This window comes from Triturus cristatus, chromosome 6, assembly GCF_964204655.1.
Source record: "Triturus cristatus chromosome 6, aTriCri1.1, whole genome shotgun sequence".
Lineage (NCBI taxonomy): Eukaryota > Metazoa > Chordata > Amphibia > Caudata > Salamandridae > Triturus > Triturus cristatus.
In genome coordinates this window covers 1,838,152,312-1,838,170,601 of record NC_140589.1, presented here as the reverse complement: position 1 = coordinate 1,838,170,601, position 18,290 = coordinate 1,838,152,312, and the positions used below count along the sequence as shown (strand labels likewise).

The following is an 18,290-nucleotide window of genomic DNA, read 5'->3' as shown; positions in this document are numbered from 1 at the left end:
TTTAATATCCCCATACAGTCCTGAGGGAGATTCAAATGTCAGTACTGTACTAGCTCAGGAGCCATGCGGCTAAATTCAACGGCGAGAGGTTGGGGTGCACCATCTGTCCCCCGAACTTCGTCAGAAGGTCCGGCCTGCACGGCAGCCGGAGATGTGGCAGGAGAGACCGGTGGAGTAGGTCTGTGAACCACCACTGCCGGGGCCACTCCGGAGCAATGAGGATCATCTTGGCCCATGATTGGGAGAGCTTGATCAGCACTGTCGGAATCAGGGGAATTGGCGGAAAAGCGTAGAGAAAGCTGCCTGACCAATTGATCCATAGGCCATTCCCCAGAGTCCACGGTTGGTAAAACCTGGAGGCGAAGTTGCGGCATTTGCTGTTTTCTGCGGTAGCGAACAGCTCGACTTCTGGAGTACCCCATCTGTTGAAAATGTCTTGCACCACTTCGTCGTTTAAGACCCATTCGTGGTTTTCGTGAATGAGTCTACTGAGCGCGTCTGCTTGAACATTCTGATCACCTGGAAGGTGAGTTGCCGTGATGGTCAGGTTCCTGGCTAACAGCCAGTGCCAGATGGCCTGGGCTTCCTGAGACAGCACTCGAGATCTGGAGTGCCCCCCCTGTTTGTTGAGGTAGAACATTGTAGTCGTATTGTCCGTCTGGACAAGCAAGGAGCTGGAGTGAAAAGCCGGCTGGAATGCTTTCAGCACCAAATGGACTGCTCGAAGTTCCAGGAAGTTGATGTGGTATTTGGTTTCTTTCAGGGTCCATGCGCCCTGCATCTGTAGGTGGTCGAAATGTGCACCCCATCCGTGTAGAGAAGCGTCCGTTACTATTGTTTGTGTGGGTATCGCCTTGTGGAAGGGAATCCCCCGGAGGAGATTGCGTGGAGAACACCACCATCGGATGGACTGACGAGCCTGTAGCGACAGTTGAATCCTGTCTTCCCAGTCCCCCAGTGTCTGGTCCCACTGATCCTCCAGACATTCCTGCAGGGGTCTCATATGGAGGCGTGCATTCAGAGTGAGGAAGATGCAGGACGCCATCGAGCCCAGGAGACAATACTTTCCTCACCATTGGTGCGGGCATGATCATAAGAGCTTGAGCCTTCCAATGGATCGATAAGCGTCTCTCCTCCGAAGGACACACGTTTGCTGTGCATGTGTCGATTGTAGCTCCTAGGTACTGAAGACACTGAACAGGAGTCGAGACAGACTTCGTGAGGTTCATGTGAAGTCCCCAATTAAGTAAGAGATTGGAGGTCCGATTGAAATGCAGTAGCGCTTCCTGAAACATTGAGGCCTTGATCAACCAATCGTCCAGATATGGATAGACAAATGTTTTGTTACTCCTCAGATGCGCAGCCACCACTGCCATGCATTTGGAAAAAGTCCGAGGAGCTGACTTCAGGCCGAAGGGTGGCACGAAGTATTGATAATGGTTGTTGCCCACTGTGAAATGCAGGAACTTGCGATGTTTCCTCGCTATGGGCACATGAAAGTATGCGTCCTGCAGATCTATTGTGCATAGCCAGTCTCCCTGACGAAGTTGAGGGTAGATCTGATGCAAGGACAACATCCAAAATGTTTCTCTTCTAACCCATCTGTTGGCTTGTCGTAAGTCGAGAATGGGTCTGAACTCTTTCTTGTCTTTCTTGCGAACTAGAAAGAACCGTGAATACAGCCCTGTCCCTTTCTGTCTTAGAGGGACAGGTTCTACCGCACTTTTCTCCAGGAGGGTGTTGGCCTCCTTCTGCAACTCGCGCAGCATGCATCTTGATCGAGTTGGAGGGATTGATGGAGGAGGGCTTATAAAACGTATCGAGTATCCACTGCAAACAATATTTAGCACCCAATTGTCCCGAGTTATTTTCTGCCACAAGTTCTTGAATACTTCCCCCCCACCGGAGTGGACAATGGACGAGGGGGAAGAAACCCTTCAGGGCTTCAGAGCAGCAGGAGCCTTGTTCCCCTGTCCAGACTGCTGGTTAGATCTTCCTTGCTGTTGGCGTTTTTGAAACGACTGAAAAGATCGCTGGAACTGCTGCTGTTGGTTGGACTGACAACCCTGAGATCGTTGTAACCTCTGAAAGGAATAACGTCTCTGGAAAGGACGGAACGTCTTACGTTGTTCTTTAGGTTTCTCCAAACCTACAGCCTTCAACGTCTCCATTTCGGTCTTCATGCCGGCCATCTCGTTGTCCGCATGGGAACCAAAGAGTTGTGCCAGAGAACCGGAGCTTCGCTGCTGCGCCTCAGGCTTCAGAGATGTGAGACGAAGCCAAGCATGTCGTCGTAGAGCAATACCATGGCAATACCCGTGGGCTGCTAGAAGTGAAGTATACGGTGCGGCGCTGATGACTTGATTAGAGACCATCAGGCCCTCATTCACAATCTCCTGTATGTCTTCCCTCTTGTCCCTGGGTAGGAGATCCACAATTTGCAGAAGGGAAACCCACAATGATCTATCGTAACAGCCCAGCAAGGCCGTAGAGCTGGCCGCCTTCATGGAAGTCACCGCGGTGTCACAAGCCTTTCTGCCAACTGAATCCAGCTTACGGCTCTTTTTATCCGGGGGCACCGTGGAAGTCAGAGCCATAGCATGCTGTTTCCAAGCAGCCACCACTATCACAGAGTCTGGAGTGGGGTCCAGCCGGAGGAAGGCAGGATCCGAATCTGGGAGACAATACTTCTGCAACCTCGAGGGTGCAGACTTCATACAAGACGGCGTTAGGAACAGTTCCATAGCTGGTTCCTCCAGACCCGGCACCAACAGACGCGATGTTGGTCTCTTCTGTAGAGTCTCAAATATCACAGAGGTCGGCTGTACAGGGGTAGACAGGGGAATGCCGAGTTCCACAGCCTCTCTGACCAGAACCTCCTGGAAGGTAGAAATATCCACAACCGGTGTCACCCTTTGCGGGGGAGAGTCTGTGAGAGTAGTGGAGTACCTCCCTGTCTCGTGGAAGATGTATCCCTTGTATGCTGGGACCGAGACCTCTCATAATGGCAACGACGTGATCTTGTGGAAGACCGGTGGAGTCTATGTGACCGATGTCTCAAACGAGACCGTGTTCTTGGTAGTCGAGGTTCCACAGGGCGCGTGGGCTGAGGAGCCACGGGCCCAGGTTGAGGCTGAGGTGGAGGCAGTGGAGGAATCGCTGGAGGAAGTGGAGGAGGTGGAGGAGTAGCTGGAGGACTCGGTGGTGGCTGTAGTATTCCAGCTGGGACCACCGGTGGAAGCGGAGCAGGAGGTGACCTAGTTGGTGAGTAGGTATGTGAATACTCCTAACTGGGAGAAGAGACCAACCTCCTTTTATGAGCGGGTCATGAGGAAGGGACCCTGGATACTCCATCAGTCGCCCTCAACGTCGATCCACTGCTAAACACCGAGCGTTGACGTCGTCTGGAACGAGAAGTCCCTGTCGACGACGATGGGTTCACCACTAAGAGAGGACCGGAACGGGACCTCGACGACGAACGCTGGTATCGACGTCTCGACATCGACCTTTTCTCTGATCCTCTCCTTGACGTCGACTTTCTTGTAGACGTTGATTTCCTCCTCTACGTTGATCTTCGCGTTGACGTCTATGGTGAGCGGCGACAAAGCTTCGGCAGCGACCGCCGCTTGTGAGACTCAGATCGACGGCTAGGTTCGTTGCGTCGACGTTGAACGCAGGGAACCCCTCGATGGCGATCTCGCCGTTCTTTTCCTTGATATTGATCGTCGACGTCGCTTCGACCCAGAGCCCTGGGTCGATGGCGAGCATGTCGTGGTCATACCTGCTCTCGACGTAGTCTTCGCCGTCCTCAACGTAGACCGGGAAAGGCGTAGGTTTTTTGCAGTTTTTCCACTGGGGAGCCCCCAGAGGTCAAAGCATGGTACTTGGTAGAGGACTTATTCTCTCCTTTCCCAGAGGCTGAAGAAGCTGCCTTCTGTCTCCTTAGCTCCATGCCTTGGAGCCGAATCTTCTGACATAGGCAAACACAGGATACAGACTGTGGGAATCCAACTTGGCCTTCTTCCTACCGCATTCAGGGCACTTCTCAAATAGAGACGGCATTTTGACAAGAAAACAGCAGAAACACTGCCAAAAATCTACAGCAGTAGTTAGCTAAAGGCCAAATATGTCGAGTGAAACTGCTAAAATCACAAATTTTTTATGAAATACCAAAAATGGTAGAGCTCAATGCTCCAGCGTCCTGCTAGCAGGCGCCGGAAAAAAGAACGAAAAGTAAATGCCTCTTGCTGTGCCTCATGGGATACCGGGGGTCTCTGGAGACTCTTAAAGGCACGGTACCCATTTGCAGACATAATGGCAGCTTATGGGGGCTACTCTATCCATTCCTTTCATCCCTATCATGAAAAAGGAGTTTTGTGAAGGAGAGTTTTCTATGTTTAAAACGCAGTAAATTACTAAACTTAACGTTAAACTGGCTATCTTTTTCACTTCAAGATGAAGTAATGGCCAGTGTAGCCTAGTTTCTTAGGCTGCATTATTGTCTTTTTATCTCTTAAGTGTCCATACAGGCCTTCCTGAAGAAAGGCAGAAGATGACAACTCAAGAAGATATATCTAATGAAGTGCTCCAGGGTCCACGCACATGATTATGACTATACACGGAAATCCCCTACAAGAGAATTATAGGTTTTACACATGCCATTTGCCTGTGGGCAGTATAAGGTAATCTTACGCAGAGTGACTGATGTGTTTGCACTAATTTACGTTACACTCACATTTGTTTGTTCATTATTTAAAAATGTAGATGACAAACCCGTGGATATGGAATTCATCCTACTACTGGTTGTATACCTCAAGATGTTCTTTTTCCACATATCTTTAGTCTTGCTACACTAGATCAGTACCTACTTTGACAGAGCAGAGCCTTACAAATGCCATTACACCTCACACTGAGGGTAATTCTAAAGGCAGAAACATGTCAACCACTCTCTGCAGGCCGAATGACCACCTGCTTTGTTTGATTTACCCTACCCCTTGACTCAAGAATGAAACTAAGGGTCTATCAGGAAGTAGTTTTAACTCTATCCTTAAATATTAGTACCCCCTTTGCTCTTTGCACAAAAATCATGCAGCCACACCAACATCTATCTCAGAGTGCGCTCTTCTTCTTGAGGGTTCTAGCCCACACTGCTACTCCTAGGGGTATTGTGTGAGGAGGAGCCATATGATGAACCATGCCACCCTTTGAGTGGGTGAGGCTTTTGTCCAACGAAAAGGATATTTCATTATATGAACACACAGCGAGACAACAATTTTCATACCCAGAGTACATTTTGTAAATTGGAATCCAGTTCTCTTCGAGAACTAAGCCATTGTTTTCCTTATAGGTGCGTTTGCATCAAACAACACTTACTTCTGTCAAACTGGCATGATCGGGAGGGTATTCCTTGTTTCCTAAAATTATGCATGCCTCCCGTTTGAATGTTCTGTCAGATCATGTGCATGCCCAGCAGTCTTCAATCAATAAGTCACAGAGTTGTAGTTGCACATGGGTCGGGGTGATTAGTGTGTGTGAAAATGGGAATTAGTGTTTGCCTCTGACTATTTACGCTGTGTTTTTTCTTTTGGGACATGTACAAGCGGTGAATTTTATCAGGTTTACTAAGCCCAAGGAGGTGCTCCGAGGGAGCCTGTACCCAAGCCAACTTATCGGTTAGGCCGGGGCTTTGGCTGGTTTAGTGCACTGATCTAACCTGTGCAATTAATAAAAGTGGCTGACGGGGAAAAGACCAAGCACATTTAACAAATAGTTTTGAATGTGCACCCTAAATGCATTGAAGGCTCTCAGAGAAACTGGGGCACTGGATAAAATGCAAGTACATTGATCCTATTGGTAAAGGTTTTTATTTTAAGAGTAAGTTATTTTCTTGAAATGAGCACCTTGCAACGGTGCAAAACATTTGTTTTCATAGCCATAAACTAATGTCTTTTCAAATGATAGTAGATGTTCTGTAAGATTCGGAGGCCCAGATGAATTGGATGGCCCTGGCAGACCTCACCAGCCCTGAAACCGTAGGTTTAAAGACCACCATGTTATGTTTATTGCTGCCTGGGCAAGCAGGGCAACAATAGGTGTACTTTAGTATCATGGCAAATAAAACAAATAATGCGATTCAAAGTGAAGAATCTCCCTTTTCCATTGAAAAATATGCCCCCCCCGATGCAGGAGTAGGAGAATGATTTGTTAAAACACTCACTATTGCCTAGCAATTACTGTTGATGCATATTAGAGCTGGCTGGCTCCCTCCTATTTGTACATGGTTGGTTCAATCCAATGTACTTTTACACAAGCCTCTTCATTCTATGATGTAATACAAGATCAAATGGACATTAAATCCTAAAAATCTGTTTTGTTTTTCTTGTCAGCCGTGAGGTAGGTTTGAGGGGTCTTAAGTAACCATATACTGCCCATCGGTGGAAAATAAAATCATGAATCGGTGGAACCAAAGTTACCATTCTGCAGTCAAATGGTTGGTTTAAAAAGGCACAAGACATACAGTTTTACCCTACAGGACATACTTGCCTACAACACCAACCGTGGCTGATTGGGCATTGATGCTGGACTGCCAATATTTTTCAGGCTCACTGATTCTATAGAACAGCTCCCCTTTTTTGAGCCTCCATTCAGTCTTCGCTGTGCAACTCAAACCTGCTCTCTCCCAAACCTACTCAGATGCGAGTGGGGTGGATTGTAGTTCAGTACCCCCGTATTATCTTGATGAGCATGCAACGCCTTGCGACGTTTCTTTCCCTCTGGGTGGAGCCGGGCACCTCCACCTATTATCTGCCCTCAGGAGTCTTGTGGTCGCTCCCAACCTTACCTGATCTCATTCACGCGAGGAAGGGGATGCATCACCACCATCTTTTTCTTCGCTCTGGTCATAATGTGTGGTGTAAGAATAAACTGTCCAAAACACTGTGACAAAAGCAAAATGTAACAGTCAGCTCCCAAGCCTACATTTCATAAATAGCAGCATTTTAAGATTGTTAAAGGTTTCATTAGTTTAAAAAAAGATCAGCAACAGGAAAAATAAAAAAACAAAAAAGGACAGCATTAACAGACAGGAGGTATGGAAAAAAAAGAAAAACGCATCACGTATGCATATTATATAACTTGTGAATAATACAAAACTAGCAGGAATGCAGTACAATAGGGAGCATTGCTCCCCATTCCCAGAGAGTTGTGGGTAAATATAAAGGCTAAGCCATTTAACTTTCCCTTCTCATTCATAATTACGCAGATAGTTGTCCCTTATTAGTGTTAGTAGGCAAAGTACTGATTTACACCAATTGTAAATATTAACTGAGAGGTGCCCAAAGTGGGTTGTGGATCCAAGATGATATTTTTAGCTTACAGTTCATAACAAGTAGTTGAATAGGTAACTCTGAAATGCTGGGCGGAGGGGCGCCTCATCCAGACCCCTACTTATATATGTATGAATAAAAGACATGTGGAATGTTAGCAGTGTGCGTTTTCTATTAACACCTTCATGATTAGAATATGCAAGGGAGCCACCTATATGTACGCCTTCGTTTTGGAAGAAATACTACCCGGGATGTTTGCAGAGGTGGCGGATGAAGGAAATGTTCATCAACACTGGCCAGACCTTATTTCACTTAGGAAACTACAAGATTCCAAGTATTTGAAGGAGAACAAGCATTTGCAATGTAATAGGTCTCGCATTTGTAATGATAATGCTTTTGATTTGACCTGCAAGTGTGTGTGTAAACACGCAGCTTATACTTCAAGTCCTTGCTTCCCAAAAGCAAGGCTGGCAGTAACTGCGCCTCTTTTACTGCCAGTATTGCTTCTCCTAAGCAAGGACTATAAGTAAGTAGTAAGTGCGTAAATAGCTCAAACTCTTGCAAATGCAAAACCTATTACATTACATTGCAAATGTATGTTTCTCGAACTTTTAGCCGTGCTGAATAGCAGCTGTGCTGCTGTATAACACAGCTAAAGCACATTGACAAAGCCAATAACTCTTGCGATGGTCAGACCTATCGCCTTTGCCAATGCTTGTTGCTTTAGTTTGATTTAAACATATGATTTACCGTCAAACTGGTGCATTCATTTGCTCACATAGTCATAGATGAGTTATTAATTTGCGGTAAGCAACATTGTAAAAGCTGACCAACACGGACCTCTCTTTTTTTCCTTCCACAAGAGTAATTCCAACTAGGAGCCTCTTTTTGTACAATTCTAAAACCATCTGCTAACGAAAGATCAAAACATTACCCACAATTAATCCCACATACCACCAATATAAACTAACACATTCAATAGGCATACCACCATTCAAGCTTAATGCCAATTACTGTATGTGAAGGGGCCATCCAGTGCAATTACAGAAGCAGCGATGAGCGGCAAACCATGCTAAGCTCAGATATTTAGCGTACAAGATACTTACCTTCGGTAACGATGTATCTGGTAGAGACGATTCTAGCCGCAGATTCCTTCACGTAGAATTATCCCCAGGCGTGAGACTCGTTCCGGAAACATTTTTGCCACAGCATCCCTGCGCACCAGGGGCGGGGCGACATCACGCAACTCCGCCCAGGCGTCGTCCGCGACGTCACATAAGGCCCGCCCCGGCGCCCCTACGTCAGTTTTCTTCGGAGAACTTTTCCGCACCACAACGCGGAAGGATTAGTTACTTACCTGTAATCCTAGTTCTCTTCCAGGGGTATCCTCATCAAAGTCATAAGCATTAGAATATTCCCGCCCATGTGCGGGATCCCGGAAACAGTATATTATATGTGCCCCACATATACATATCCATACATATATACCTATATGTATACACAAGCAAATGCAGCCCCTAACACCCTAGAGCTGAATCATGCTGTAAGGAATTTCCACTACACATTAGAAAAAATAGCATTATAAACATGAGAAACAACATTATAACTTGTTTGGAAACTGTTTTAATGCTTAGAAAACAGCAGAAATTCTTAGAAAACACTGAAAGCATAGGAAGCTCCCAGGCTGCATTGCAAATACCCAGTCTAAAAAGACTGAAAAGCTAACTCATAGCTGTATAGTAAGAACTGACACCGTGCCTTTAAGGCACACCTGACCCCCACCTTCCCATCATGCCTCAGGGGTGACAGTTAGGTCAGTTGTTCTTTGCGGAGACTGAAAAGTCATGGCCCAAAGAAAATAATAACCTCTGAAAACTATCACACCTTTGCCTGGGGAGGCGGGAGGGTTGCTTATGACTTTGATGAGGATACCCCTGGAAGAGAACTAGGATTACAGGTAAGTAACTAATCCTTCTCTTCCAGGGGATCCTCATCAATAGTCATAAGCATTAGAATAGAATAGCGAGCCTCACCTCATCTCCCTGCGGGCAAAGGAAAGAAAAAACAGAGAAGGAACAGTATGCTCAGATAGCTCAGCTACCCAAACAGGTTCCTCAAGGAGGCTTGGCCTACTTGGGCATCCGCCCTGGAATCGGATTCGAGGCAGTAGTGCCTGGTAAAAGTATGGACCGATTTCCAAGTGGCCGCCTTGCAGATCTCTGCCATAGGAACGTCATGCAGGAAAGCTACTGTGGCCGCTTTCCCCCTAGTAGAATGGGCCTTAGGGGCCAAAGGTAAGGGCCTTTTCGCCAGCTGGTAGGCTAGGGTAATGCAAGAAACAATCCATCTGGAAATGGATCGCTTAGCTGCTGGGAAGCCTGTTCTCATGGCGCCATAGTTGACAAACAGCTGGTCCGTCTTCCTAATGCCTCTGGTACTTGCCAGGTAGAATTTAAGTACCCTTTTGAGGTCTAAGGAGTGGAGCGACCGCTCAGCCGGGGTCGCTGGATTCGGGAAGAAGGATGGCAGAGAAATGGACTGATTAATATGAAAATCAGACACTACCTTAGGGAGAAAGGATGGATGTGCCCTTAAGACCACTTTGTGCTGGTGAAAAACTGTGTACGGCTCTTTAGTACACAGAGCCTGGATTTCGCTTACTCTGCGTGCCGATGTAATGGCTACCAGAAAAGCCGCCTTCCACGACAGATGCTGTAAAGAAGCTTTGTGGATCGGCTCAAAAGGTGGGCCCATCAACTTGGATAACACTAAGTTCAACTCCCACGGAGGTGAAGGGTTTCGAACAGGGGGGTAAACTTTTTTCAACCCCTGCAAGAAGTCCTTGACCACCTGCATCTGGAAAAAAGAAGGTTGACTGGGAGACCTCCTGTAAGCTGTAATGGCAGACAAATGGACCCTGATGGATGCATACTTCAAGCCTGATCTAGCTAAGTGGAGGAGGTACGGAAGGATGACGTCCTCCTGCCCCTTTGTAGGATCATGGTGATTCTCCCTACACCAAATGAAGAACCTCTTCCACTTAAACGCATAAGACGCTCTTGTGGAGGGTCGCTTCGCTTCCTTGAGAATATGCATGCAGTCAGGAGGTAGACCTAAATGTCCGTATTGCAGGACCTCAGGAGCCATGCCGTTAAGTTCAGTGAGGGAAGGTTGGGATGCAGAATCCTCCCGCCCATCTTGGACAGCAAGTCCGGCCTGCAAGGCAGCCGCCTGTGAGGTCGAACCGAGAGATGAAGAAGGTCCGGGTACCACCACTGGCGCGGCCAGTCCGGAGCTATGAGGATCATCTTCATGTCGGATCTGAGCAGCTTGGATACCACCTTCGGAATCAGAGGCAGGGGCGGAAAGGCGTAGGCAAATGTCCCTGACCAGTCCATCAAAAGAGCATTCCCCCTGGTCCCTGGACGGTGGAATCTGGACGCGAAGGCGTGGCATTTTGAATTTTCGTCGTCTGCAAACAGATCGATGTCTGGACGACCCCACCAACGGAACAGGTCCGCCACCACGTCGTCGTGCAGCACCCAGTCGGGCTGATCTTCGAAATGCCTGCTGAGTGCGTCTGCCTTGATATTCAATTCCCCTGGAAGGTGTACTGCCACCACCGAGAGGTTCCGGGCAAGCAGCCAGTGCCAGATCGCCTGCGCCTCCAGGGAGAGGGGCCGTGACCGAGTCCCGCCCTGTTTGTTCAGGTAAAACATGGTCGTGGTGTTGTCGGTCTGCACCAGGATTGAGTTGGTCTCGATTGCTGGGAGGAACGCTTTTAGAGCAAGGTGGACTGCCCGAAGCTCTAGCATATTTATGTGGTAGCCCTGTTCTTTTGCAGACCACTGACCTTGTATCTGGAGGCACCCCATGTGGGCTCCCCATCCTTGTAGCGACGCGTCTGTCACCACTGATTGCACCGGAAGTGGCTGGTGAAACGGGACTCCCACCAACAGATTGTTCTGACGAGTCCACCATGTTAGGGAAGATTTCGCTACCTGGGGGAGAGAGATCCGATCTCCCCAACGACCTGTGGACTGATCCCATTGATCCTCCAGAGCTTGCTGCAAAGGTCTCATCCGCAGCCTGGCGTGGGGAATCAGAAAAATGCAGGACGCCATGGAACCCAGCAGAGATGCTACCTGCCGAACTGACGGCCTCCGCATCTGCTGCATAAGCCTGCATTTTTTCTTCATTGAAGACAGTCTCTCCTCCGAAGGATACGCTCTTCCCACGCTTGTGTCCAGAACGGAGCCAAGGTAGTGGATGGACTGAGTAGGCCGCTGCACGGACTTCGCCATGTTGACGTGAAGGCCGAGAGCGTGCAACTGTCTTAGACAGATTTGGAAGTCTTTCCTCACCTGTTGCTGGGTTGGAGCCTTCAGTAACCAGTCGTCCAGGTACGGGTAGACGAAGAGACCCTGCTTGTGTAGGCAGGCCGCCACCACTGCCATACATTTGGTGAAGACTCGCGGGGCCGACTTGAGTCCGAATGGAAGCACTTTGTACTGGTAGTGCTTGTCTCCTACCACAAACCGCAGGTACCTGCGGTGATGCTTTGCTATTGGAATGTGAAAATACGCATCTTGGAGGTCCACCGAACACATCCAATCTCCGACTTGTAGATGTGGACATATTTGGTGAAGCGCCAACATACGGAACTTCTCCTTGACGATGACTTTGTTTAGGAGACGAAGGTCCAGAATCGGCCGAAACTTGTGCTCTTGATCTTTCTTGGGCACCAGGAAGTACCGGGAGTACACTCCTTTTCCGACCTGTGAAGGAGGAACCCTTTCTATGGCATGCTTTTGCAGAAGGGACCTCACTTCCCGCTTGAGTAGGTTTAGGTGGTGAGGACGGGACCTCTTTGGCGGGATGTCTCTGGGAAGCGCTCGAAAACGTAGCGCATATCCATGACGCAGTATATTCAGCACCCAGCGATCTTTTGTGATGCTGACCCACTCTGCTAGATGTTGCGACGCACTTCCTCCCACTGGAGTGGGCAACGGTCGTAGAGGAAGCCACAGCTCATGACTTTCCTCCTCTTGTGGCAGTGGAGGACTGTTGTTGGTGTCCACCTCTGCCTCTGCCAGACTTTCCGCCTCGAAACTGGGTTTTCCCTTGGGGTTTGCTCTGAGACCACTGAGGGGTTTGAACCCTCTGTTGAGGCCCCTTGCGTTGGGTGGGTCGAAAACGGCGCTTGAACTCCTTTTTCTTCTCCAAGCCCACGGCTTTGAGAGTGTCCAGCTCAGTTTTCATGCGCCCCATCTCCTCATCCGTGTGAGTGCCGAAGAGGGAGTTGCCAGAGAACGGGAGGTTTAAAATCCGTTGCTGTGCGTCCGGCTTGAGCCCTGTCAGACGCAACCAGGACGACCTCCTGGCGCAGACGCCGTGTGTATAAGAGTGGGCTGAGATTAGCGCACCATCCGCCGCTGTGCTAATCGACTGATTAGCCACCAGTGCCCCTTCAGTAACAATCTCCTCAAAGTCCTTTTGGTCCTCCTTGGGCAGCTTGGATTTGAAACGTTCCATCGAATCCCAGAGGGCCCTATCGTACCTGCCCAGAAGCGCCGCCGCGCTGGAGATCTTGAGGGCTGCCGCCGCCGAAGAGCAGGTCCTGCGTCCCCATGAGTCCTGGGTTCTGCTCTCCTTGTCTGGAGGGACGGAGGAGGAGGAGGACGACGCCGTCTGACCCTTCCTGGCAGCTGCCACTATGACGGAGTCCGCAGGTGGGTCTGTCTTTACAAAGACGGGGTCAGAGGTAGCTGGCTTGTATTTTTTTAGGATACGAGCCGGAACGGCTTTGACAGTCGCCGGGGTGAGAAAAGTGTCCATGACTGGTTCCATGATTCCTGGGACCAAAGGTAGCAGCGGACGAGAGGCAGACTTTTGGTGAAGTGTTTAAAAAATCACCGAGGTTGTGACTTGGGGGACTGACATCTCAATCCCCAGCTTCAGTGCTCCCCGCTGCAACACTTCCTGGTAGGTGTTGATGTCGTCTACGGGAGAGACCCTGGACACTGGGCTGTCCGTGAGCGTGGGAGAATAGTTTCTGATGGAGGACTTGGAGGATGAGGAAGAGGACGATGATGGAGTCCTTTTGCGCTTCCGGTGATGATCACGCGCCCTTGACCCAGGTGAACGCTCCTCCCGTCTGGGGGAGCGCGATCTGCGTCGCCTGTAGTCCGGAGATCTCGGACGTGCTGGCCTGGGGGGACTAGCTCTGTCCACAGCGGCCACCAGGCGTTGCAGCGGAGAATCATGCACTGGGCTGATGTATTCCCGCATCCTCCTTGTAGGCCCTGAGTCTAGCCAATGATGTGCTGGTAGTAGCCATCTGGGCGACAGAGTAACGGTCTGAGTCTGAGGAGAAGACCTACGGGGTTGAGCTGCATGGTCTCGTGGCTTTGCTGGTCGTGGAGAGGCCTCTGAGTGGGAGGAGGAGTGGCGAGAAGCCGACTCCGTAACCAGGACCACCGACTTGTCTGAGGCCTGTCTCGACGTCGAGCGCGGTCTTGACGACGATCCGTGGTGTCCTCTCCTGTCTCGGTGGGACTCTCTCGACGTCGAACGCCGTCTCGACGTGGACCGGCGGCCATGTTCCGTGGGCGAAGCCTGCCGCCTCGACGTCGAGCGGCGATGTGAAGCCGACGACGGAGGCTCTCTCTCCCTCGACGCCGGACGCCGCGGGGACGCCGGCGGAGATGCTGCCACTCTCGACGTCGATACCGATGCCAACCTCGACGCCGAACGCCGCTTGGAGGACGACGGCGGAGGATCCTGCTGCTTCGACGTCGAACGTCGATGAAGCCTCGACGACGGTGGGGATGGTGCCCTCGACGACGGAGGGGTGACACTCCTCGACGCCGGTCGTCGCCTGGTTGACGACGGCGGAGGGTCCCTGCTCCTCGACGCCGATCGACGTCGAGATGTCGACGGCGGAGGGTCCCTGCTCCTCGACGCCGAACGCCGCTGGGTTGGCGACGGCGGAGGCTCTCTGCTCCTCGACGCCGATCGTCGCCGGGTTGACGACGGCGGAGGTTCTCTGCTCCTCGACGCCGATCGTCGCCTGGTTGACGACGGCGGAGGTTCCCTGCTTCTCGACGCCGATCGTCGCCGGGTTGACGACGGCGGAGGGGGGGTGTCTCTCGACGCCGAACGTCGCCGGGTTGACGACGGCGGAGAGGATCTGGATCTCGACGCCGCTCTGGATCTCGACGCCGATCGTCGCCGAGTTGACGATGGCGGTCTGGACTTCGACGTCGACGTCGTACCTGCTCTCGACGGCGAGCCCGCTGTCGAGAACTTCTTTTTCGAAATATGACCTACCGGAACATCTTTTCCCAGCGCCGAGCCCGACGCTGAGGCGGAAGGACGAGAGGACTTGCTTCTAGATGATTTTTTATGCCTCTTGGAGCCCTTCCTCACCGGAGATCGGCCTCTAGATGGTTGCGCTAGGCCATAAGCGCGACTTCGCTCTCTGTCCTTCAAAGTTCTTTTGGACAGGCCCTGGCAGTGAGGACATGTGCTGGAATCATGGTCCTCCGGCAGACACAGGATACAGACCCTGTGAGAGTCAGTCGCGGCCTTTTTCTTGCCACAGGCAGGGCAAGGATCGAAAAGAGAAGGCATTTTAAGTGGAAAAAATGCCCAAATAAGCCTAAAAAAAGGCAGCCTCTTACTGACTTAGCTGTGAAACGTCGAAGTAAGGGAAAAAGAATTGAAAAAATAGACAATATTTTCTGACAAACTCAGAAAAAAGTGGAGCTCTGTTGCCAGGATCCTTCTAGAAGGAGCCGGAAAGAACAACTGCCCTAACTGTCACCCCTGAGGCATGATGGGAAGGTGGGGGTCAGGTGTGCCTTAAAGGCACGGTGTCAGTTCTTACTATACAGCTATGAGTTAGCTTTTCAGTCTTTTTAGACTGGGTATTTGCAATGCAGCCTGGGAGCTTCCTATGCTTTCAGTGTTTTCTAAGAATTTCTGCTGTTTTCTAAGCATTAAAACAGTTTCCAAACAAGTTATAATGTTGTTTCTCATGTTTATAATGCTATTTTTTCTAATGTGTAGTGGAAATTCCTTACAGCATGATTCAGCTCTAGGGTGTTAGGGGCTGCATTTGCTTGTGTATACATATAGGTATATATGTATGGATATGTATATGTGGGGCACATATAATATACTGTTTCCGGGATCCCGCACATGGGCGGGAATATTCTAATGCTTATGACTATTGATGAGGATCCCCTGGAAGAGAACCACCAGATATAAAACTGTGGAAGCATGGGGACAGTGTGCGAAGAGCAGAAAAATTGGAAAGAAACGGTGACTACCACCACCAGAGAAGTGCCAACACTGCAGAACCCAAGGGCAGGGAAAGAAGCAGAAGCAGAAACCTGCGCAGTCACCCTGCCAGCACATAGACAGCCTCCCATAACTGTGCCCCGGAGGCAAAGAACATGTGAAAACGCAGGACACACGTAGTAAACCCCCCCCTCTCCTCCCCCCCAAGACAGACAGGGACAACAAACTTCCAAGCCACCCCAACCTAGAGGGCAACTACCCACAAGGGACAAGGGCAAGACCTGGCCAGATGGCTCTTAAGCAGAGGATAGCAATGAAAGGAGGATAGGGATAGAAAGCAATCCCCGCCCCAAACCTGGAGTAGCCGGAGCAGCAGGGCACCGGAGCACCGGAACCCCATCCTCCAAAGAACCAAGGGAGGAATGAACCGCCCCCAGACGGAGTCACCCGTCAAGAACAAGGAAGGCACTCACAGGAGACACAGCCTCCCACCGGCAGGCAAGTACCGAAGACCAATCCAAGGGTCCTCGCAGAATAGGGGAGGAAGGGCGGGCCGTGAAGGAATCTGCAGCTAGAATCGTCTCTACCAGATACATCGTTACCGAAGGTAAGTAACTCTTACATCTGATAGAGACTACTAGCCGCAGATTCCTTCACGTAGAATAGATACCCTAGCAATACCCCCTGGGAAGGAGGGTCTGCGAAAGGACCCCACCAGCCAATACAGAACAGAGGGCCCCACAGGGGACCAGATCGGTGGACCACCTAGAACCTCGCCCTTGCCAGGCCAAGGGAACCCCCACAAGCAGAACCCCACCGACCCCGACCCCAAGGGGATGTAGGCAGGAAAGAAGGCTGAAGAGGCCCGTACACTCAAGGCAGAGGAACCAAGGGCAAGGACTGAGATGCTGAAGCACCCCACTCCCCCCATAAGGCAACATAGCTTCTGCCCAATGCCAAGACAGGAAAGCGGAAGAAGCCTAGAGGGCCCAAGGAAACTAGGGAAAAGAAGGCGAACACACTCCAGACGGAGAGCAGCCTGCCAGAACAGCGCCGGCAGTCAAAGCCGGAAGCAAGAAGAACAGCCCGAGGCCCCAGGAAGGCCGAGTAGGCGACGCCTGGCAAGGGAGAACACAGGATCATCCCAGCCCTCAGGACATGAGGAGGAAATGCCCGGGCCACCACTACAAGTGGCCATGCACACGACCGCAGGAAGCAAAAGCAACCTACCTAAACGCCATGGAGAACAGGCACCCGAAGGCTACCAGAACCCTCTAGCAGAGCACAAGCCATATGACAGCTACCACTACCCCACATAGGGTACGTTAAGTCCCAAGATATGGGAACCCTCTTTGGAAGAACTCCCGCAGCAGAGGAAAATACAAAAGAGCCCCGCTGAAGGCTTGACAAGCAGCCCAAGCAAAGCAGAAGGCCCAATCTCAGGGCCAAGCCTACGCAACAACTCCTGCAGAACCACTCACAATCAACACAAGGGCCGCCCAGCAGCCAACAATGCCAAAGTCCCAAGGAAGGACGTAAACGGCCAGAAAACACACTGCACAGCCAGAACAGCCGGCCTAAGAAGGCCCAGAATCAACCAAACTCCGAAGTCACTGAGGAGGGCACGGAGGAGGAGGAGGATGATAAGGCGGAGGAGGAGGACGGAGCCCTGCCAAGAGCCTTTGGATGGCGATGTCAGCCGGGGCATGGAACAACAGGCTACCATCCAACGGAAGGTCGATGAGTCGCTCCTGAATATTCTCAGGGAATACTCGGTCCCGAAGCCAAGCATGGTGACAGAGCGACTGTGGAAGCCATGGCCCGGCCCAGCACCTCTGAGATGTCCGGGGCGGAGAATAAACGCTGCAAGCTCCCGGCCATCCAATGCATGATGCCGTAAGTCCACCAGGCCAGACTCCTGGGACACTGCAGATCCCAGAGACTCAGCCAAGTCCCACAAACAGGAGGAGGCCCTAGGCAGCACACACAAGGTGTTAAGTGCCCGCTGGTCGAGGCGAACATGTTGCGTTCCCAAGAGTCCAGCCAGCGGGCCTCTCGGGACGGCGGAGTCAACAGTGGCGGCAGGGAGGGAAAAGCAGTCCGCAAAAGGGGGCTGGCGGCTGAGGGATGAAGGGAAAGACACGCCGGATCACGTGGCGCCGGTGCAGAAGATGCAGAGGCACCGGGTCCCCTGAGGCAGGACGCCTCTAAGCCCCCATCAAGGAAGAAAGGAGCGAACCTTCAAAGGGAAGTAAGATTTCCCTCCCACCAGAGCCCTGGTGGAGGACCTCCAATAGATGGTCCGCTGGAAAGTGAGCCACCGGGTCACCCATGCGCAGAATGCCCACAGCCGTGGACACTGCGTGCCCTGCGGTGGAGAAAGCAGCTCCTCCGTGGGTGCCGGCTGCAAACTAAGGCGGCCGTCCCCAAGGCCAAGCGGGGCGGGCAGGGCCCAGACCTGGAAGTCAGAAGGAGCTGAAGAATGAGGGACCTGCCGCTCTTCCGACGAACACCTCTGCCTCAGGAAGGGCGGGTAGTCACCCCTTCAATGCCGGTGAAAAAGACACCACATGGCGACCAGTCTACGGGAAGGGCGACACCAATATACAGCCTGCCTCTGGAGAAGGAGCGTCCGAAGACGAATCCGCGGTACGACCC

General features: G+C 51.1%; 1 protein-coding gene across 2 annotated transcripts in view; it reads right to left on the bottom strand.

The window, feature by feature from the left end:
* The window catches only part of CAD (carbamoyl-phosphate synthetase 2, aspartate transcarbamylase, and dihydroorotase), a 399,701-nt gene that overhangs the window by 5,731 nt on the left and 375,680 nt on the right, over window positions 1–18,290 (bottom strand). For both annotated transcript variants that reach the window (XM_085613270.1, XM_085613271.1), the window contains one exon: window positions 6,842–6,936. In XM_085613270.1, coding sequence (XP_085469396.1) covers window positions 6,842–6,936 — 95 coding nt within the window. The remainder of the gene's footprint in view (window positions 1–6,841; window positions 6,937–18,290) is intronic.